The sequence below is a fragment of the Bos mutus genome, chromosome 1 (genome assembly GCF_027580195.1).
Source record: "Bos mutus isolate GX-2022 chromosome 1, NWIPB_WYAK_1.1, whole genome shotgun sequence".
Classification (NCBI taxonomy): domain Eukaryota; kingdom Metazoa; phylum Chordata; class Mammalia; order Artiodactyla; family Bovidae; genus Bos; species Bos mutus.
This window is the reverse complement of record NC_091617.1, coordinates 65,087,751-65,110,715: the sequence shown is the minus strand read 5'-3', so window position 1 is coordinate 65,110,715 and position 22,965 is coordinate 65,087,751. Positions and strand designations below refer to the sequence as shown.

The following is a 22,965-nucleotide window of genomic DNA, read 5'->3' as shown; positions in this document are numbered from 1 at the left end:
TGTTGCAATACAATTCACATGGTATATCATTTAATGTGTACAAGTCAATAATTTTTAGTATGCCCACAGAGTTGTGCAATCATTAGCATCTAATTGCATAACATTTTCATCACCCCAGAAAGAAACCCTATACTTATTAGCAGTCACTGCATTTTCTTTCAACCCTCTCATTCTCCCCTACCCCTGAGCAACCATTAGTGTGCATTCTGTTTTTCTGTAGGCTTTCTATTCTGTTCTTATTCAGTATATAGAATTATATAATTCATTATCTTTTACAGCTGGTTTCTTTCTCTTAGCATGATGTTTTTAAGATTCTTCCATGTTTTATCATGTATCAGTACTTAAGTTATTTAATGCAGAATGGTATTCATTGTATGGGTGGTGGTGGTGTTCAGTCTCTCAGTCATGTCCAACTCTACGACCCCATGGACTGCAGCGTGTCAGACTTCCCTGACCTTTATCATCTCTTGGAGCTTGCTCAAACTGATGTCCAGAGAGTCGATGATACCGTCTAGCCATCTCATCCTCTGTCACCCCCTTCTCCTCTTGCCTTCAATCTTTCTCAGCATTAGGAACTTTTACAATGAGTCGACTCTTGGAATCAGGTAGTTAAAGTATTGGAACTTCTGCTTTAGCATCAGTCCTTCCAATGAACATTCAGGGTTGATTTTCTTTAGGATTGACTGGTTTGATCTCGATTCCCAGAGACTCTGAAGAGTATTCTCTAGCACCAGATTTCAAAAGTGTCAATTCTTTGGCAGTCAGCCTTCTTTATGGTCCAACTCTCACACCCATGCAAGACTTTTGACCTATTTGTATTTTTGAATCTGTAATGTGTCTCTTATAGACAGCATATAGTTAGATTCTGTGTTGTTTTTTTTAAGCCAGTCTGTCAGTCTCTATCTTTGATAGATTATTTAGCCCATTCATATTTAATGTTACTGTTGATGTAGTTGGATTTACATTGTGCACATTTTGTCTCTTTATTTTCTATGTGTCTCATGTCTTCTTTTGTTCTCTTGTCTTTTTACTGGTTTCTTTTGAGTTTAGCAAACACTTTTGTGTATAACATTTAAACTTCTTTAATTAATTTTTCTCTATATTTTTTGAAGTTATTTTCCTAGTATTTACTCAAGTGGTTAGCATATACAGTTTAAAAATTTAAAAATTTATACTAAATTCCACGACAAAGAGAAACATTATTCTTGTATATCTGTATTCTTATTCCTTTTTTGGGTGGCTGCTATTAGTGTTTTTCTCATCTGTGAGTTGCTTGTGATTAAATGAAGTTTCCATATTAATAAGACATCATATTTAGAAATCCAAATATTGAAGCTTTTGTTTTTAATATGAAGTTCACATCCACAATTTTGTCCCTTTTATAATGCATGATGTAATGAAGATGTTTCTTTCCTTTAGGTTACACCTGTGTTTGAGGATTGGACTACTATTGATTGGTATCGATTTTTCTGTTTATGGGAGAAGTTGCCAGCTTCTATGAAGCGGGTGGCAGAGCTAGTAGGAATTGAAGAAGGGTTCTTGGCTCGCTGTGTGAAAGGAAATTTAGTAGCCAGAACTGAGAGACAGCACCGACAAATGGCCATCCATAAAAGGTAAATATCAGGGAGCCTGGACTATTCTGTTTTTAACACAGTACTGGATATGCAGCAGATGTCCAGTTTTGACTGAATATAGTAAAATTTTCAACTTCTTATATTTACTAAATTTATTGATATTTTAGTTTCTTCTTTGTAGCTTATAAGAACCCACTGTATATTGAGACTTTTTAAAGTAGAACATTTAATTACTTCTTCCCTTAAAGAAGATGTGAATCAGAACTGCCAACTTAGTGTGGCTTCATTTGAGGATATGGTTTGTATTACCCTTAGAAGTGATTCATTACCAGTAGAGAAGAGCCATTTGAAAGATTTTGAAATATAATAAAATTGCTTTTCTTAAAGCAATAGTTTCATATTATTTACGTCATACTCAAGTATAAATTTTTTAAGGATTATATACAAATACATATAATCCAAATATACTTGGATGATTTGTGGCACAGTTACCTTTCACATCAAAAGCCAATTGATTTGGTTTTTTATAACCAAATTTCGGTTGAAACATCATTTGATGATATAATTGTATATCAAGCATTCTTTTAAAAAATATTTGTGTGATCACCTTTCTTGAACTAAGTCTCATTTCTTAAAATTAGTTAGTAGTATTGAAATATGGAAGAAATCTTTTTGATATACAGATATTAGTTTTTTGCTATAGTGCCAACATATGTTAGAATTTACTTTTACAACCATTGAGCTCTTTGTCCACTAATGCTATATCCTATTAAGAATCTTCTCTCTTTCTCAGAGAGAAACTTTTTTGGTTCTTTCTTACCTTTTTTGGTTCTTTCTTGTTTCTTAGCATCTATATTGTGCTTTCATAGTAAACATAAGTGACCTCTTACTGTTCTTTTGGTAATTTACTTTCTAGGTTTTTTACCAGTCTTGTGCTATTAGATTTAATCAGTGAAGTTCCCTTAAAGGAAATTAATCAGAAATATGGATGCAATCGTGGACAGATTCAGTCATTACAACAGTCAGCTGCTGTTTATGCAGGTCAGTTAAATAAGCGTTCCCACATTTATTTAAGACTCTGTGGTTTGAGGTCAAGTTAAGATCACTTTTTTTCAAATTCCATTTTACTGTAGGCTTCTCTAAAAGTGATGTGATCATGTCAAACCATAATTTTGTATAGTCCCTGTCATCATCAGAACACCTAAACAGTGACTGCTCTGGGCTCAGTGACCCTGCTGTAGAAGACTGGCACCTAGCTGAGTGTCTGTATCTTGGTCCCTTTCTATCTGTTAGCAACCTGCTGACCATCTCTCTTCTTTCTGTTTTTCTTTTTCTGGGGGAGGTGTCTTGAAAGAAGAAGTAGACATAATTTTCACTTGTCTTGCTTTTTTCAAGTTACTGATTAATGCTTGTTATTGTAGAGGATGGCAAATGAAGAGGGATTTTTGAACTTCTAGCTCACTGTTCTAAATATTATCTCATCTTTAAGGAAATACTGGGCTTCCTTAATAAAATTAAGCTCATTTTTTCTAAGGTAGGCAAACAAGGGAAGTTCTAGATCTGATTTTACTAAGAAATCCTTAAGCCATTAGGAAGGCAATCCTGGGCTACTGGAGACTGTGTTTGTAAGTTTCATTGTAAAGGTGTGAACACGTGTGAGAGAGTACTGAGGGAAAGATGCTAAGAGAGGGTAGTAAGAAGGGAGAGACTACCTTTAACCCACTGGCATCAAAGATCTCAGATTACCTCTAGAATTAATGTTCTCATAGGGAAGTGATTTTCTTGATGATTTGACACTTGGCTGCTCTGGCCTTTTTATTTTAAGAGAGTATAGCTATCAACCTGGGCAACTTCTTTATTTTTTAAGAAGATATCAATGGGACCTTTATTCTTTGGAAGTAGTCCTCTTAGCACTTGACAATTTAAATTAGTTCTCTTGTTTTCTCTAGGTGGAAACCAGAGTACTTTCTTCCTTAAAGAAAATAAGGAAGAGTGAGAGAGAGAAAGAGAGGAATGAACTAGTGAGGGATTTTTGTTTGTTTTGTTTTTATGTGCTCTGCCTCAATTTTTTTCGAATGTAAATTTATGATTAAGAATAAATAAGATAATAGTTAATGTGTCTAGCCAACTAGCTAGGCCCTTAATATAGGTCTACTCTACTATTAATTTACACTTTGGGCCTGTTAAACTTTATAGTTCTATAGGGAAAAAAAAAAGTGAAACAAAACTACCTCAAGAAATGGAGAATTGGTCTAGAAAGAATTTTTAATTCAATAATTATTCCATGAATATTCTAGGGATGATTACAGTGTTTTCCAACCGCCTGGGCTGGCACAACATGGAACTACTGCTTTCCCAATTCCAGAAGCGTCTTACATTTGGCATCCAAAGGGAGCTGTGTGACCTGGTCCGGGTGTCATTACTTAATGCACAGCGGGCCAGATTCCTCTATGCATCTGGTTTTCTTACTGTGGCTGATCTTGCTAGAGCAGATGTTGCTGAGGTGGAAAGTGTTCTGAAAAATGCTGCACCTTTTAAAAGGTAAGAAAATCCCCTCATCTACATAGGTTATTAAATGAAACAGGCTAATTTGTAAGTAGAAGATAATTTGTTAAAATATTTTTCTCTTAGATAATATCATGCCATATTTGGTATAAGTGGAAGAAAATCTGGCTTCTTTTCCCCCCTCGAGGATTACTTTTTTTGTATATATATTTAAAATATATTTTATGACTTTAAAGACACTTTTAAAAGTATCATAACTTTTCTCCTAGAAAGACTGTGTAAAGCTAAGTTACCAACGCTTTCTGCTTTGATAGATTTTAGTTCTCAGTATATATCCAGGACTCATTTTAGACTTTACTTCAGGCAAGAACACTTTAATATTTACTCTTCTTGAATATTCTTTGGAACCCTAGTCCCTCAAAACCAGTTTATGAGAAGAGGACTCTTTGACATACATGTGTGTGTATGTGTGTGTTTAAAACTATACTCATTGAATGGGCTGGCCTCAGGATGTTATCAAGGAATAGGTTATTTTCTCAACCACTGTTCTTTGAACTCTCTGTTATATGGAATCTCAGCCAAATCCTATAGCTATTTAGGCACTTTCAAGTGTTAACAGTTTTATTTTCAGGTTTTAAAAATTTGTTCTAAATTAGAGCATTAATCTCATTTCCAGTTCAATGCTTCTTTCCTCCCACTCACTTTAAGTGCAGATGCTCTCATTTAAGAACCTTGACACAGGGTCTGAAACTGATAACATGTGGGAAGGGATGGGGAGGCATAATCAAAGGAAAGGTCTCACTACCCAGTGCCACCTCACATCATGGGCTTTATTCTGTGTATCTGGCAGCAATGCAAGTTTGGTTCTTGCAAGCTGGCCCTGGTGCAGCATGCACTGCAACCAGCTATAGTGGTATAGCTGCCTCTGCCTAGATTTTGAAGGATAAAATTGCCCGGAGTCTTGAGGATGTGCAACCCGAGGAGAGGACTGCTGCAGTGGGAGGCCCACCGTGGAGTCTCCACTAGGACAGTGCGTAGTGGGGGCAGGGCCATTCCCTGTGACCCCTAGATTGGAAGATCCACTAGTGTGCCATTTTGTCACTATGGGTGTGCCGCTGGCTAAAACCTACATAGTGTATGCTTTAAAACCTACTTATAAAGGTATTGATCTCCCCTGGAGCCTGTGATTTTCACAGAATCTTTGAATACATTTATACTTGCTTAGAAATATGTAATAAAAGACCCGAGGTGAAAAAATTTGTCTGTGGGCGTATCCCTGTGGTAACAACATACCAAATATCATGCTTAACCCTTTCAGGAAGTCATCTGAAAGCAGTACACAAAAAATTTAATCAGAAAAAAGTTATAAACACATTTTGAAATCTCTTCATTATGTTAAGGCTGTTATTGCCATGACTGTGCCTCTTCTGGAAGCCCAGAATCATCATTGATTAAAATTAGTGACACGTAGTAATAGGACAGATCAATATTATCTGCCTCCTCATGGGACACACTGAAAAAGACACAACACTATTCCTGGAATATTCTTATCAGAAATTTCTACCTTGAATTTTACTGTAGGGAAACATCAGGCAAACCTTAATTGGGAGACATTCTACAAAATATTTGGCCTGTACTTTTCAAAAACATCAAGTCATAAAAACAAAGACTTAAAGCAGGCTAAAGAGGCATGACAATCAAATGTACCACCTTACTCTAGATTGAATTAGAAAAAGAACATAATTGGAACAATTGGTAAAATTTAAATAAGGTGTGTAGATTAGATACAGTGTTGTATTGATGTTAATTTTCTGAATAGAAACTAATGTATCTGGAGACTGGCCTCCCTTTCAGTGCTTGGAAAACCCATCCAGCATTCAGATTGTCTCAGATAGTTTGCCATTACCAGCAATCTGCAGTGAATTACCTTGTGCATGTATATTTTCATATTGTTGATGACGTGTCTTCAGAGTAAATTCCTAGACGTGAGATTTCAGAAGGTAAGTACATATATATAGCTCTATTAGATTCCAGATTGCTCTGCAGAAGGGTCCAGCCAAGTTGCACTCTCACTAGTCTGTTACCCTCAGCCTCACCGACAGAAGAGGTTGTTAAAAACTAAATTCAGTTTAAAACAAAATTTAAAATGCATGTAAAACCTTTGAGAGGATCCAATGCATTGGTGTTTATGATAACTATAAATAGGATAACTCCCAGTGTTTGGAGTGTGCGTCAGACCCAAACCAAGACCCTATTGAATGAGTTGCTGCCAAGTGATCTCACATAATTAAGTTTCAACTTCACCAAAAGTATCAATCCAGGTACAGTGTTAGTGTTGGACATAGCACAGACACGTCCCTGTTCAGCTAAAAGTTTATCAAGAGCTGTCTTATTATCAAGAGCCAGAGAGTCTAAGTATTTTTGTTGCATAGCTAGTGCTTTTGCAATGGAATCTGCAGTGTTCCCTAAGAGTTGAGGAAATGTTCCTGATCATATTCTTCTTTGTTTTAACTTCTAATCAGGGAAGTAGGGCCCTGCCAAAGGAAGAAGTTTGAATTGTCAATGCCTCCTGTTAAGCCTTTTCTAGAACAGTTACGGGTCACAGTTAGATAACCTAAGAGGCATATTCCATATGAGCCATGTAGGCTCATATAGGAGCCATATAGGCATTCATAGACCCAAGAAGAATGATAACCACCACAGACAAAGACAAGACCTGTCAGGGCACAACCATTCCTATTAAGCAAATACTGACAATAGATTCATTCACAGGGATTGTTGCACTTACCTGTTCAAGCCAGGGATCAGTCAGGTTTTTAGTGCATGTGGGAAGAGAATCTTCTATCCTGAAACAGAGTTATCCTGAATACTAAAGGCTATCTCTTCTTAGTAATGGCTTGGGAGATACAGATGAGGATGTTATCTTTCCAGGCCAATGTTAGAGTGAAATTAGGAAAGAAAAGGAGAAAGGGTTTCATGTTTTGCTAAAGCAAGAAGACTTGAGTCTGGTGTCTTGGGTGAAAGCAGTAGACATTGATATCAACGATTTTTCTTACTCACTGTTTTGTTTCCTGTGTTGTGTAGGACCAGATGTCAGCTGGTCTTCCTTAGCTGTGAGATGTACTCAAGACTCAATATGTTGTGTAGTTTTCCTGCAGTGTCAATGGTCAGGAGCACTTGGTAACATCCCTTCTCACAGGGCTCAAGGGGTGCCTTTGTTTTTAGTGATAGCTACAAAGGTGCAAGGGCTTCCCTGGTGGCTCAGACAGTAAAGAATCTGCCTGAAATGTGGGAGACCTGGGTTTGATCCCTGGGTTGGGAGGATCCCCTGGAGGAGGGCATGGCAACCCACTCCATTTTCTTGCTTGGAGAGTCCCCACGGACAGAGGAGCCTGGCGGGCTGTAGTCCATAGGGTCACAAAGAGTTGGATACGACTGAGTGGCTAAGTGTAGCACAGCACAGCAGAAAGGTGGGAATGCAATTTTTCTCTCTTTAATTATCCTCATTTTTTTTTTTTTTACCAAAGATAATCACAGTATCACAGTAAAACTAATTTGTTTGCTTTAAACTTGATCTGATTATTTAAGTGCAGCAAGAATAGTGATTAACCATGCAGGTCCTTTTTTAATACTGCTTTGCTGGAACCTTGTAAACAAGGTACCAGGTTGAGAAGTAGAGTAAACTTCATCTACACTTGCCATAGTCTTTATAGATTCTGCTGCCTTTGTATGAAAGTCACATAGGTCATTTCTCTGTTACTCAGGTTCAGTATTTTTAGTGTGAGCCTCAATTTTGATGACAGAAGTTTTAGAAAGTAAGTGAATAGCAGTAAGAAAATTGTTTACTTGTTACCCATTTCTTACTGGGGTCCCAGAGGATTGTCATACACAATTTTAAGATAATGAGTAGAATTATTAGTTAGGATTATACCAGGTTAGAGAAGGAAATGGCAACCCACTCCAGTGTTCTTGCCTGGAAAATCCCAGGGACGGCGGAGCCTGGTGGGCTGCCGTCTATGGGGTCACACAGAGTCGGACACAACTGAAGTGACTTAGCAGCAGCAGCATACCAGGTTATACCAAGTTTTTATAAACTTCACACAATTTCTGGAACACTTATATACCTATACAAATGCAACACAAAGAAGGCTTACTCTTACGTCTTATTTGATAATGTTTCCCATGTGATGTACTATCAAATAAGCCTAACGTCTTTGTTCCAGAGGCCCTCTGGAAAATTTCAAAGTTAGTTTGTAGTCAAAAGACTTCATTTAAAATTTGATTTGGGGAAGTTTGTTGAAGACATCAAATTGTTTGGACACTTGCCTAAATAGGATCACAGGTCAGTATGAAACAATAGTTGTCTATTTAGCAGATGAAGAAAAATTAAGTATTAGTTTTATATAAGTACACTATTGATAGTAAAACTTGATTTTTAAAACCCTTATAATAATTCAGTTTTAGCCAGCTTGATTACACATGGTAAAATCTTATCTCTCTTCAGCTTTTTGTATAACTTTAGTTTATCTTTTGTAACCAGAAGCTGTAATTCAGACAAAATTACTCTCATTTCCCTTAACAAAATGCATCTTTATTATCCATGCCTTTTCTTAGCCAAGAACACATCCTGCTTTCCTTGCATAGGGAGATGTTTCCTTTGTTGTTTCTTGTAGCTTTAATTATTGTATTAGAATTTGTAACCTTTGAAAACCTTAAGTTCTGGTGAAAATTTAGAAACTAAACCATTGTGGACTTCCTCTTATGCTAGGATTCTGCAGCTTGGCAAAATCATAAAGACTTTGTAACTTCTAGAAACATATGCTTTCTCATAGAAAAATTTCTCAGCATGGCACTGTTGACTGAAAAAAAAAAAGCACAATATGAGAGTTTTGAGTTAAGGTTTATTTGGGACAAAATGAGAAGTATAGCCCAGAAGACAGTGTTTCAGATAGCTGAGAAACTGCTCGAATGAGGTAGAAGGGAAGGCCAGTGTCACATATGATTTTAGTGAAGAGGGTACGTGCAGTCAGGCACACATTTTGGCAGAGGCTTGCTGCTAGTCACGAGGAGCAAGGGTAACCGTTAATGGTTTTAGTGCTTTTCTAGATAGGAGGAGTTGTAAGAATTGGGCCCATAAACTCTTCTAACTATCTGAAGATGTGTTCTGTCTGTTTTTCCCAGAGCACTGTGTGCCTGGGAAATTCCTGATTTCTCCACCCTGAACTCCTTACAGGGCGTGTTGAAGGTCACATCTATAGCAACTCAGGATTTAATCTTTGTGGAGGTAGATGGAAAGTGCCTATACTTGGCATCACCAAACATGTTTACTAATAACCCCAAATTTTATCTCTAGTTTTTCAATAATAGGAAGCCAAAAGTAGATAAACCTACATAAGGTAATCTTTCACCTATTGTGTCTTATTTGGAATGATCTAAATGTTCAATAAATTTCCATTACTTAACCTAGTCTTGGCAAAACTTTAGAGTTTTAGACTAAAAATTCAGGAAGCTTGTTTGAAAAGTTCACCTAAAAAACTTTTAATTGTCCTTTTATTTATTTAATTTACTTGTTTTAAACCAGCAGTCCTCAACTGTTTTAGCACCAGGGACTGGTTTTGTGGAAGACAATTTTTTTATAGACCAAGGTGGGTGATGGGGGAGGTTTTAGGATGATTTAGGTGCATTATATTTATTGTACACTTTATTTCTATTATTATTACATCGGCTCCACCTCAGATCATCAAACATCAAACATCAAAACTCTAGGTCTTAGAGTTTGGGAACCCCTACTCTAAACAATTATATTTAGATTATAGTAAACATTTTGCCATGTCAAATTATTTTTCTTACTGACAAATTTGTCAGGTAGAATAAAAGTATTATAATAATACTAATAATTCTTAATACAGCTCTGTTTTAATTAAATCAATAAGCTTAAACTAGTTTTTATTTATTATAGATTAATTTAGATAACATAATCTTGAAAAGCATCTGAGTTAGTTATATTCTTTAGAACTTTAGAATCGTGAATCCTTAAAACTTGTCTTTAAACCAAAAAAATAGAGCTCTTATTGTAGACAATACTATACTTCCAAAAAATTAAAAAAAAAAGATTACACTTCTGAGGAAGATTTTTAACTCTATTTAGGTTATGTATTTAATCTGGACTTGGTATCATGAGTTTCGCACAAGTGATGCCATTTGGAGCCTCTGGTTTTTCTCTTTGACAAACAGATTTTCACTTTTACTAGCCATATAGATGAAAAATTATGTCTTGGTATGGTTTTAATGTGCATTTTTATAAATATGCAAGATGGTAAATTTTTTTCAAATTTTCAGAATTATTTAAAGAAATATATGTGAATGATCTGGTTATATCTTTTCCTTATGTTTCTACGAAGTTATAGTCTTTCTCCTCCTTTTTTTTAAAGCATCTTAAAATCTTTTCTTTTTAAAACTGATTAGAGTTCCAGCCATTCGTTTGACGTGTACATTTCATAAATTTTCTCAAAACTTACCAGTTGTATTTTTACTTTATTGCATTATTTTTGCCATGCAGAATTTTCTTTCATTTATTTTTTAGCAATCTTTTTTTAATTTTTGCTTTTCAATTGTCATAGTTATAAAGTTTTTCATACAGTGAGATTAAAGAGGTATTCACATATTTTAGTATTCATAAGTTTGCATTTAGATTCCTGATGCATTTAGAATTTAGTTTTGTGTATCATGTTAAGCCTGGATCCAGTTTTACTTCTCAGTGGCTCTGATTTATAAAAGAGTTTATCTTTGTCCCGGTGATTTGAGATGCCACCATCATATATTAAATATCCGTATGTAATTAAGTCTATTTCTGGACTTTCTATTTTATTACTATTCTTTCTGTCAATTAATGAGCCAGCACCATGCTTTTATTTATAGCGGCTTTACTTTATAGTGTGTTTTTTATAAAGGCTGTATAGTGTCTTTTAATGTCTGGTAGGATAACTTCTACCTTATAGTTTTTTCAGTATTTTCCTGGCTATTCTTGCATGTTTGCCCATATGAAACTTAAAGTGCTTTTTGATATTTTATTGGAATTGGGTTGAAATTTAATAGAACTGATTTATCAGGAGTTTTAAAATGTTTTCCTCATACAGATTTTTAGGAGTTTTAATTTTCTTCCTACAAATGTTATACATTTCTTGTTAAATTTATTTCTATTATATTTAATCATTATTCTGTTTTTAATTGATGGTTGTCTTCTGTGTTTTCTACATAGTTATTACTTGAGTATGTAAAGGCTATTGAGCTTTATGTATTTTTTATCCATACTTTTCATTGTTTAAATTACTTATCATTTACCATTAAATCAATTATCATTGATTCTCAAAGATTTTCAAAGTATTGTCATATCATTTGCAAATAGAGATATTTTACTTTTTCCCTAACAATTCTTGTGCTTCTGACAGATTTCTTTTGTCTGATTGAATTAGGTATTAATAATAGTGCTATAGGTAATGGTAGTAGATAGTGGTAACAGAGATAGTGGACATTTTTGCTTTGTTTACGCTCCCAGTGGAAATGCCTCTGCTACCGTAATAAGATACTGGCTTCAGGATTATGATGTGTGTTTGTGTGAAAAGTGAAGGTCGCTTGGTCATGTCCAACTCTTTGCGACCCCATGGACTATACACCCATGGAATTCTCCAGGCCAGAATACTGGAGTGGGTAGCCATTCCCTTCTCCAGGGGATCTTCCCAACCCAAGGTTTGAATCTGGGTCTCCCTCATTGCAGGCAGATTCTTTACCATTTGAGCCACGAGGGAAGCCCCATGTGTGTGTATGTACAATCATTTTAGGAAAATGGCCATTAATTGCAATTTTCTCAAATGTTTTGTATCAGGAATGGGTATTAAATTTTGTTAAAGAGTTTTTCAGCATCAATGGAGATAGTCTTAGGTTTTTTTTTCCCCTGTTACATCTGTTAGCACGTTATATTAATAAGATTTCCTACTATTCAGTCAGTTTTATATTCCAGAATAAATTTCAGTTGGTTGTGGTATATTATTTTTTACATGATGCTGGATTCTATCTGCTAATATTTAATATAGTATACTTTTACATTGTTACCCTTAAATAATATTAGTCTGTAGTTTTCATACATGTGTTCATGTGTGTGTTTGCACAATCTTTACTCAAGTTTTGATATCATTGTTTGATATCAGACTTGCTTCATGAAAAACAGGAAGATTTTTCCTTATATTCAGTACTTTTGAACTGTTTAAAGTTTTGATATGATTACCCTATGAAACAATCTTGATTGTGCCTTTTAGTGGGGTTAGTTCTTTGACCAGCTTCTCTGTTTTATTTTTTCAGAAATCAGTCTCTTTAAACTTTCTACGTCTAGTGGGGTCAGTTTTGGTAACCTTTCTGAACAAAATTATTTATTTCATCTGGATTTTCAAATATATTTTCATAGAGATCTGTAAAAAAGTCTATTAGGAATTTAAAATATTTCATTTCTCTTTTTTGATTTGTTATTTTGTAAATTTCTACTTCCTTTTTTTCCTCAGATCAACTTGTGGTCTATTTTGTAAATTTAAAAAATCAAAGATTTTGTTTTACTCATGAGGTCTACTAAAAAAAAATCTACCTCATTCATTCCTTAGTTTTTAATTTTATTACTTCCCACTGCTTTCTTTTGTTTTACTTTGTCATACTTTTTGTAGTTTTTTTTTTCTAATTTTATTTTATTTTTAAACTTTACATAATTGTATGAGTTTTGCCAAATATCAAAATGAATCCACCACAGGTATACATGTGTTCCCCATCCCGAACCCTCCTCCCTCCTCCCTCCCCATACCATCCCTCTGGGCCGTCCCAGTGCACCAGCCCCAAGCATCCAGCATCGTGCATCGAACCTGGACTGGCAACTCGTTTCCTACATGATATTTTACATGTTTCATTGCCATTCTCCCAAATCTCTGTTGAACTAGAAATTTGTTGACATTTATGTTTTTATTGATAAATAAAATGCTGTGTTTTTAATTTTGATACTATAAATTTAGTACTGTGAATTTTCCTATGGTCACTTATTTTAAATGTAGCCAGACATCTGATATTTAAGGCTTTCATTATTTTCTTTATAGGAATTATGGAATTTGCATATTTTCCCTTTTTGGCTGGGTGGAAGTTCTTTTTTTGTCGTCGTTAGTTATTTCTAGTTTTATTGCATTGTAATCTAAGTGTGTTTTATAACATTTCTACATTATGAAATTCACTAACAGTTTGTTTCCTAATACAGAATATGATCAATACAAACTGGATAGATATATTCTCTATAATAAAAATGAGATATTTTCACAAAATCTACCTTATTGTGTTAATTATGTCTTATTCATTCCCCAATGCCAGTACTTCATCTGTCTTTGAATTATTTATTAAAGTCTACCAATTGTTAGTGTACTTCTCTCTTTGTCCCCTTGTGTCTCTTACAGTGTTTGCTGATGGCTTGTTATTCAGAGTGTAAATATTCATAGTAAATATGACTGATAGACAGTTATCTTTATTGTGCTTTTGGTTTTGAGCATTAAATTATACCCTTCTTGGAGTGCCCCTCACTGCTTTCTTCTTGTTTCCCTTTGCCTGGAAATTCCTTTTCCCGTGCCTTTATTTTTAGCTTTCTTGAATCGCTTTGTTTTAGATGTGAATTTTGTGTACCACATTGAGTTGTAGTAGTGTTTTGCTTTCTGATACAAATTGAAAATCTTTTTTTGGGTGTGTGTATGCTTTGATGATTTATAATGTAATTCCTCATTTTAATTTTTTAATAATTAAAAATAACAAATGAACATATGAAGATCTTTTTAATAGATAATTTAATTTTGCTCACATTGATTGATATGAATAATATGTCTGGTGTAAATTCTCTCAAATTATTTTATAATTATGTATTATGTAATGTTTGCTATGTTTCTTTATCTAAGGGTGCTCTTTGGGACTTTATTTTTAAATTTAGAAAAGTTATATTTTTGTTTTATTGGATATCTTTTATTATCTGGTTTGTTAAGATTTTAATTGTATTCCATAATTCCTATCTATTGCCTTAACAGCAGTCACTGACATTGAACTTACTTTAGCTTTCTTTTACCCTCTACCTTTTCCTTCTATTTTCAAAGTGCATTATTTCTACCTTATCTCAATATATAAATTTTGTATGTTAATTTTCCACCTTTGTTTCCTTGTAGGGGTAGGAATGGAAGATTAATATAATCTACATTTTTAGTTATTCAGATTTTTACCATTGTTCTTACTGCTGAGGTGTTCCTTCCTGTCTTTGAACAGATGAAACTTATCCTCTAGTAGATTTAGATTTCATGAGGAGGGCTTATATAATATAGAATTCTCCAAGTTCTTGTATGTTTAAAATTGTTTTTCCATAACCTTAATATTTGAAGTACATCTTGGTTGGACGGCCTATACTTTCTTTTATTGTGTTTTTTGAAAATGTTATCTCTTTGCTTTGTGTGCTGTTTTTGAGATTTCTGATGAGAGTGTGATTCTTTTGCCCTTCCAGATATGTAGGCCTTGAGGTTTATTTTTCATATTTTTGATAGTTTTACTAGGTGTTTTAACTATTTCTTTGGAACAAAGTACTTAAGTTAGTGTCTTAAAAGCAACTAGTATTATGTATTATCTCAGCGTTTCTGCAAGTCATGAATTCAGGAGCAACTTTCCTCGTAGCTCCGGTTTGAGTTTCTCATAGGGTTGTAGTCATCTGAAGGATTGACTCAGATCTGCTTTTAAGATAACTCACACACATGCTGGCAGTTTGGTGTTCAATTCTACACATGAGCTTCTCCACAGAGCTTCATGACACCCTTATGCCTTGATGGTTGGCTTCCCTCAGAGTGATTGACCCAAGAGAGAGCAAAATGGAAGCTGCAGTGTCTTTTATGGCCTAGCCTCAGTTTTTTAATTGTGGATGAGATGCTAAATTGGTCCCTGTTCTCCTTTCTTCACTAGAAATAGAAGTTTCTTGGCTTCCATAATTTTTATGGAAAATTAAATTTCCCTCATCCTGTTCATCTTCTCTTTGTGATATTTCAGTTACATATATGTTAGACTATTCAGGGTGTAGAATCTGTTATTTTACTATGAAGAGCACTGATATTTTATCAGTCAGTTAGCTTGGCTGAACTCAAACTTTTCTAGGCAATAGTTCAAATCTTTGTTCAGTTGTGTAGACTTTTACCTGGCTGCTTGGAGTCTGCACACAGTTGCATAGTTTTGAGGTCAGCTAGATATTTGGGCAGAATTTATATGAAAAATTTTTAGTTCTCCTCTGTATCTCTCAGTTCTGAATTATCTCGCTTCATTTTGTATCTCTTGTAGTTACTCTGAGCTCTGTTTCACATTCTGTCGATAAACTCCAGTTTTCTGTTTAAGGATTCTGTCTTAGTGAGGCCTTCCCTGATGATGCTATTTAAAAATTGCAGAGCCACTAATACCTTTCTGGTGCTTCATTTTTTTTTTTTTTTTAAACACAACTGTTATTTATCAACAGTTAACACAGTATGTGTTTTAACTTTTTTTATTTTTATTTTAACGTTTTTTGTTTTTAGAATGTAAGTTCTTTGAGAGTCTATATACTTTCTTCTTGATCTGTGCTATTTCTTCAGTTACTAGAAAAGCTCAGATTGATGCTTAATAAATACTTGTATTAATGAATGAATCAATGCATTAATTAATTTCATTTCCTGTCTCTTGTATAGTACTCGAAAGGCAGTGGATGAGGAAGAGGAAGCAGTTGAAGAGCGTCGAAATATGCGAACTATTTGGGTGACAGGCAGAAAAGGTTTAAGTGAAAGGGAAGCAGCAACCCTTATAGTAGAAGAAGCCAGAATGATTCTGCAGCAGGACTTAGTTGAAATGGGAGTGCAATGGAATCTACATTCCTTTCTAAATTCTGATACACACTCACTGACCAGCAGTGAGTCAGAAGTAAAAGAACACAAATTTATACCTCAAACTAAGAGTTCTTATAAAAGATTAACATCAAAGAAAAAAAGTGACACAATATTTAGTGATTCTGTTAATCACTTACCAGATACCATGCAAGATTTAGATAAAAGTAGAGAACATACAGATTCCTTTTATTATAAATTTCAGGATGGGAATCAAGAGTGTCATCATTCCATCTCCAGAGGGAAAAAACAGGCTTCTTTGAGTATTAAAAAAGGAAAGCTAGGAACTTCTCTGAATGAGGGGAAAGCAAGCACTTCGAAAGTTGTTCGGACTCTCTCATCACGGAAAACAAAAAGAGAAGCTTTAAATTTTAGTTCAGAAAAAGTGAGTACAATCTCTCAATCTTGGAAACATGGTAAGCATCGAAAACGATCCAGCGACAGTAGCCCTGTGAAAGACACAAAGATGCGTAGAATCAATTTACAAGAACGGACTATGTCTAATTCTATTCATTGTGAAGACTCTTTTACTTTAGATGAGATGAGTATGGAATTTAGAAGTCCAGAGCCATTTGCTAAAAATGTATCTTTCCGTGCTGAGAGAAGATGTAACATAATACCATTTGCATCACAAACAGAACAAAGTTGTTCTAGGAACAATAAAATACCTAATGATATTCTTGGGGAACACTTGATCACAGGATCTCAGAGTAAACATGTGATTCAAGCCACTAGTGTGGTCAGTGAAAATGGAAGAGAATTAGCTGTTGAATCAGAAAAAAAAAATAAAGTGATACAAAATGATTCAAAAATCCAGAATGTTTATGTGAAACACCATGACACCCATCCAATTAACCAGTGCCTGGAAAAGCAGTTTAATAAAGAGACAAATACTCACATCAAACTGAATACAACAGTAGCAAAACAAATACCCTATGAGACAGACAGTAGTTATTTGAATAGAGACTCAAATGTTATTATGAAATGTGAAAGTACAAAGTTTAATGTTGAGGAAAATAAATCAAGTAATCTTAAGGCATCAGGAGATATCATAAGCAGCATTGAGATACCCAGTGAAGTACATCTACCAAGTGGAGCATTTGGTAAATTAAGAGGCCAGCCTGAGAATATTCTAAATACTCCTAGAGTACAAGGAAGAACAGATGCTTATGCAGCAGACAGAACTAAAAATAATTGTGTTTCTGACTTAGGTTTAGATCTCTGTGATCTTGAAGATAGTTTCTACCTGGATACTCAGTCAGAGAAAATAATTCAGCAGATAGCAACTGCAAATGCCAACCAAGAAGGACCCAAGGATACCAGCCTGGCAACAGGGATGATTCAGAAGAACCTAGACAAACAGAGCTCAATGAGCTCCTTTCAGAAAGAGACTCATGTTGCTTTTCCAGGCGAACAGCATTCACTAGAAATGACAAATCATTTGAAACATAAGACTGTAGATGTTGTGAAGCAAAGCACTGATTCACATGAGGTTGATACCCTGACTCCAGAAAGGCCAATTTTTTATTCTCCAATACTAGTAGGGGAAAATGGCCCATGTTTTAAAGGCAGTGAACTTTCTGTTACTGACTCCCAATTAAATAGTTTTCTTCAAGGTTATCAAACACAAGAAACTATGAAGCCAGTTATACCTGTGATTCCTCAAAAGAGAATTCCTACTGATACAGAAGTAGAGTGTCTGCCAGTTCCTGAAACAAGTTTGAATTTGAGTGGTAGTTTACTGTTTGACAGTTTCAGTGAAGACTACCTTGTAGAAGAACAACGACCTGATGGACAAGAAAAAGAACACCTTCCTTCTGAAATAACATCAGTCCATTTCGATGATTCTCTGTGTCTACAACCAGAGGGCATAATTAAAAAACCAGATATGAATGAGAATCAAGATAATCAGCAGCCATTGTCTTGTTTCAGTGATGAGTCTATTATATTTTCAGAAATCGATTCTGTCCAGATGGTTGCAGCTTTGGACAATGTAGACATAGTTCCTGTCCAGGAGAAACATAATACTGCAGAATCTCTAAAAATACTGAAACTGAGTGATCAAGTGACTGTAGGTAATGATGATTCCCAAAGAGAAGTAATTGGAGAAGAAAAAGATAAAAGGTCTCAAAAATCCAAGTTAACTGGCACAAGGCAAGATAATTCATTTCTATGGTCAGGAGCATCATTTGATTTAAGTCCAGGACTGCAAAGGATTTTAGACCAAGTGTCCAGTCCTCTAGAAAATGAAAAGCCAAAATTAACTGCTACAGACTTGCCTGGTTTGAATGGAGAAAATGCAGAGGTAAATGACAGACAAGTGATTTCAAATACGGAGCCAAATCAAGTACAAGGAATTCCATTTTCACCTAAAATTGTAGTAAGAGGCAATCTTGAGGCACTACAGAACGATGTCATTCATGGTGAAACCTCCCTCTTGCCTTGTAAAGAAAACTGTATAGTTCGTGATAATGGACTCATTCCTCCTACACCTATTCCTTCTGATTCTAAGTTGGCATTTCCAGATATTCTTGGAACATCTGTGAAACTTAAGAAAATTAGTCATGGTTTTAAACTTGGTGAAAGTTCTTCATTTTGCTCACCTTCCAATAATAAAAACCATGATTTACATCCAGAGAGTAGAAATGGTTTTAAAGATAACAGTTCTATTAGAGACACAAATTTTTCACCACAGTTACTGCAGAATGGATCACAGTTAACTCTAGCCTCATGCAGTCCTGAAAGTTTGGCCATAATTGATGTAGCAAGTAACCAAACTCTCTTTCAAACATTCATGAAGGAATGGCAAAGCAAAACTCGATTCTCCATCTCACTGGCTTGTGAAAAGATCAGTAATTTGACATCTTCTAAAAGTGCTACTATTGGTGGTATGTTTAAGCAAGGTAAGATTAAAAAAAAATCTTTTACATTTGTATGTAAAATAGTGTGACTGAGACTTTGCAGAATTGGATATTAAATGTAATAAATTTGTTCAAAGTTTAATAAGTTTCTCCTGTGTAGGTTTACATGTAGAACAGCTTTGTTGTTCAGTGCAACTCTGTATAAGAGATGGGGGACATCTGGACACATGGGTAGGAGAGCTGAGCAGTGAGGCCAAGAGCGCAAAGCTGGTAGACTGAAAAAGTGTAGACCACTAGGACATTGTTTGTTCCTCTGGCTCTGATCTGTTGTTGTGCCTGGGGTCTATCAATCCTGTGTCTGCCTCCTTCCAAGTAGGCCAGAGAGCCCATCTGAACAGCCTTGCTATAGCAGCTCCCCACAGGAGTTCCATACCAGTGTTGTCGCCCAAGTCACTGACCCAGCAGCCAAGCTTATTGCGACTGGAGACACCACAGCTGGTGTGTCTGGTTCAGAGGCCAGAATTGGAACAGTGTTTGACAGCTTAATGCTTCAGGAACCTGTCTGTTAAATATAGCTCTTCTATGCCATTCTGGGCTTTGCCCTGGCTGAGGCCATAGGGCTTTTCTGTTTGGTTGTCTTGCTCATCTCTTTATTTTGTGAGGCTCTGTGGTAGTTTCTCATATATATCTGCTGCTTTAGCTCTTGGTCATGCCTAGTGTTAGTGTAAAGTGTGCTGAGCTTTACCATTAAACACATTTCTCTTAAATCATATATATATACACATATATATGGAGAAGGCGATGGCACCCCACTCCAGTACTCTTGCCTGGAAAATCCCATGGATGGAGGAGCCCGGTAGGCTGAAGTCTATGGGGTCGCTCAGAGTTGGACATGACTAAGCGACTTCACTTTCACTTTTCACCTTCATGCATTGGAGAAGGAAATGGCAACCCACTCCAGTATTCTTGCCTGGAGAATCCCAGGGATGGGGGAGCCTGGTGGGCTGCCGTCTATGGGGTCGCACAGAGTTGGACATGACTGAAGCAACTTAGCAGCAGCACACATATATATGTAATAATCATATATATATATAATATATTAGTTTGAATATGTTTCTAAAATTTAAGATGTATATTTTGAATATGGTTCAGCTTTTTTGTGGCACCATAATGATATGGTTTTAATTAATTAAAATATAAATGATTTACAGTATTGAATTAATTTTGGGTATATAGTGATTTGGGTATATAGTGATTCAGTTTTTTATAGATTATACTCCATTTAATGTAATTGTAAAATAATGGTTCTATTTCCCTTTTCTGTACAATATATTCTTATGGCTGACTGATACATTGTAGTTTGTACTAATTAATCTTCTACTGTTATCTTGCCCCTCACACCTCCTTATCCTCAATCACTGATTTATTCTCTTTGTTTGTGAGTCTGTTTATCTTTAGTTATATTTGTTTGTTTAATTCTTTAGGTTCCACATATAAATGATAAAATACAGTATTTGTCTTTCTGTATGACTTATTTTACTCAGGTCCATTCATGTTGTTGCAAATGGCAGACATGATGGTTTGTATTAATTATCATTGCTCATGGGGAGCCTGGTGGGCTGCCGTCTATGGGGTCGCACAGAGTTGGACATGACTGAAGCGACTTAGCAGCAGCAGCAGCATGAATTATTTTCTCTTAAACTGTAATATCCTTATTCACTTATGTCATAACAGAAGTACCTAACAAATAGGCACTTTATTTTCAGTGTGTATTAGCTTGTTTGCCAAGACTTATCTGAAGTAGAATTTATAACTCCACTGATAGTCATGAATTCTGTACTGCAGTGTTGACCACAAAGCCTCACAGGACTCTTCCAGGTTTTCAGAGACTTGAAACTTTTAGTCAAATAATACCATGTATTCCTGTCTTATTTCATGACAGTAATGATTCAGTATTATGGGGGATAGCTGTAGTCAGCTTGACAACATGTTGTGGAAATCAAAGATTCGATGAAATTTCTTAAATCTCTGTATTATGAATCAATTTGTTCATAAAGTTCTAAGTATTTGTTTGCTACTCAACTCAGGAAGAATATGTGTTAATGACAAGTTTTATGTACCTTCAGTGTTAACTAGTTCTTTCTATTTTTCATCCAACAAACAAAATTGAGTACATTTCCTGTGCTAGAAGTTAGAAAGATTAAAAACTTTCCACTTAAATTTAACAAATATGTGCCAGTTATTTTCCAGGTATTGGGGATATAATTGTAAATAAGATAGATTAGTTGTTGACCTAATGTTTTTGACCAGCGTCTTTGGAATTGAAAATGTATTATGTTAGGAAAAATGTTGACTGCATATACAAAACCATACCTAATTTTTAACCAGCAGCAGCAAGAGTCTTGGTTTTTCTAAGTGTTAAACTGTTAAAAACTGTTGGAGTTTCTAAGTGTTAAAAGTTGCTGAGTTTGCTGTAAATTTTTTGTGGTGTGCAAGGGTCTTTATTTTTGAGTTATAAAAATTCAAAATGCAGCTTTTGAAAAACTTGAAGTTAATTTTAAACTTAGTCATTATTACAGATCTCTTTTTAAGAAGTCTTTGGTAGATTTTTCATAGTGACAATTATCTTAATTGATGGGATGCCTAGAAAGATCTTATAAACATCTAAAAATGATTATCCATTTAATGCATATTGTAGGGGATCTGAAAAATTTGCTTATCAAATGGTTTTTATTATCATATTTAATGTTCAATTTAATGACTTTTAGAGATTTTTAACTATTTCACTTTGGATTTACATAGTTAGTTTCCCTCAAGAAGCCTCTATTAGAGATGATGGATTTCCTGTTAAAGACTGTGATGACATCTTACTGGTTGGGCTTGCAGTATGTTGGGGTGGAAAAGATGCTTACTATTTTTCACTGCAGAAGGAACAAAAGCATTCTGGTAAGTAATCACTATTTGGCTAAGTTATATAATTTTAATGCAACCTCTATGAGGATAGTGACTTTTTTGTTGAGAATAGTCTCCTGATACTTACCTAGACTTTATTTTTAGTAATAAGAAAACTCTTTTCATTTTTTAAAAAATCCTGGCTATTGTATACATTATTTCACATATTATCTGGAATAATGTTTTAAGAAGCACCCCCCAATCTCCCTTTCTCCCTTCTGCTTGTCACATGGAGCTATTAATACTATGTTTTCTTTCTGGGGGTAGTGAAGCCTTAAGGACTTGCTGGCCACCTAGAAAATTTGTTTCTGAAGACTGGGTCAAAGCAGTTTCTTTACAGGCTTGTTTCCTCCTATTTGGTATATCTGGAACTCATTTAGAGGCAATGATGAGCTAGACATCTACAGTAGTTGAATCACACAGGCTTTGGAAAGGTGATAGAGTTAAAAGGATATGATCTAGAAATAATTTGTGAGCTGATTATGGTGGTTGGATACCTAGTTGATTATTAGGTTTTAGAAGCAGAATTAATAAGGAAACATTTTAAAAGATGCGTGTAATGTCTATTCCTGAGTAAGCACGAAACATTTTCAGTTGTTTTGTAGGAAAACATCGTACGGTGAGTAGTTACTTGAACTTCTTTTATTTTAGATGTAGTTTTATACATTTATACTAAACTTCCCTGTAAAATGAGTTCCTTTTTTAAAAATTTACTTCCAAATAACTTTTTTGTCTTTAATTTCACATTCTGAGAAATGTAGATTTATTTTTAGAATCTTAATGTTTAGAATTTTCTCCTACCTAATTAGAGCTCATTCCTGTTGAGGTATTTCAAATCCTAAAAGATGATGCTGTGAAAGTGCTGTACTCAATATGTCAGCAAATTTGGAAAACTCAGCAGTGGCCACGGGACTGGAAAAGGTCAGTTTTCATTCCAATTCCAAAGAAAGGAAATGCCAAAGAATGCTCAAACTGCCACACAATTGCACTCATTTCACACACTAGTAAAGTAATGCTCAAAATTCTCCAAGCCAGGCTTCAGCAATATGTGAACCATGAACTTCCAGATGTTTAGGCTGGTTTTAGAAAAGGCAGAGGAACCAGAGATCAAATTGCCAACATCCGTTG

At 35.1% G+C, this 22,965-nt stretch overlaps 1 protein-coding gene across 3 annotated transcripts in view; it reads left to right on the top strand.

Moving 5' to 3' along the window:
* POLQ (DNA polymerase theta) overlaps positions 1–22,965 on the top strand; it is a 106,514-nt gene that overhangs the window by 40,185 nt on the left and 43,364 nt on the right. For all 3 annotated transcript variants that reach the window (XM_070369999.1, XM_005896082.3, XM_070370001.1), the window contains 5 exons: positions 1,420–1,613; positions 2,491–2,615; positions 3,872–4,115; positions 15,833–18,927; positions 21,688–21,831. In XM_070369999.1, coding sequence (XP_070226100.1) covers positions 1,420–1,613; positions 2,491–2,615; positions 3,872–4,115; positions 15,833–18,927; positions 21,688–21,831 — 3,802 coding nt within the window. The remainder of the gene's footprint in view (positions 1–1,419; positions 1,614–2,490; positions 2,616–3,871; positions 4,116–15,832; positions 18,928–21,687; positions 21,832–22,965) is intronic.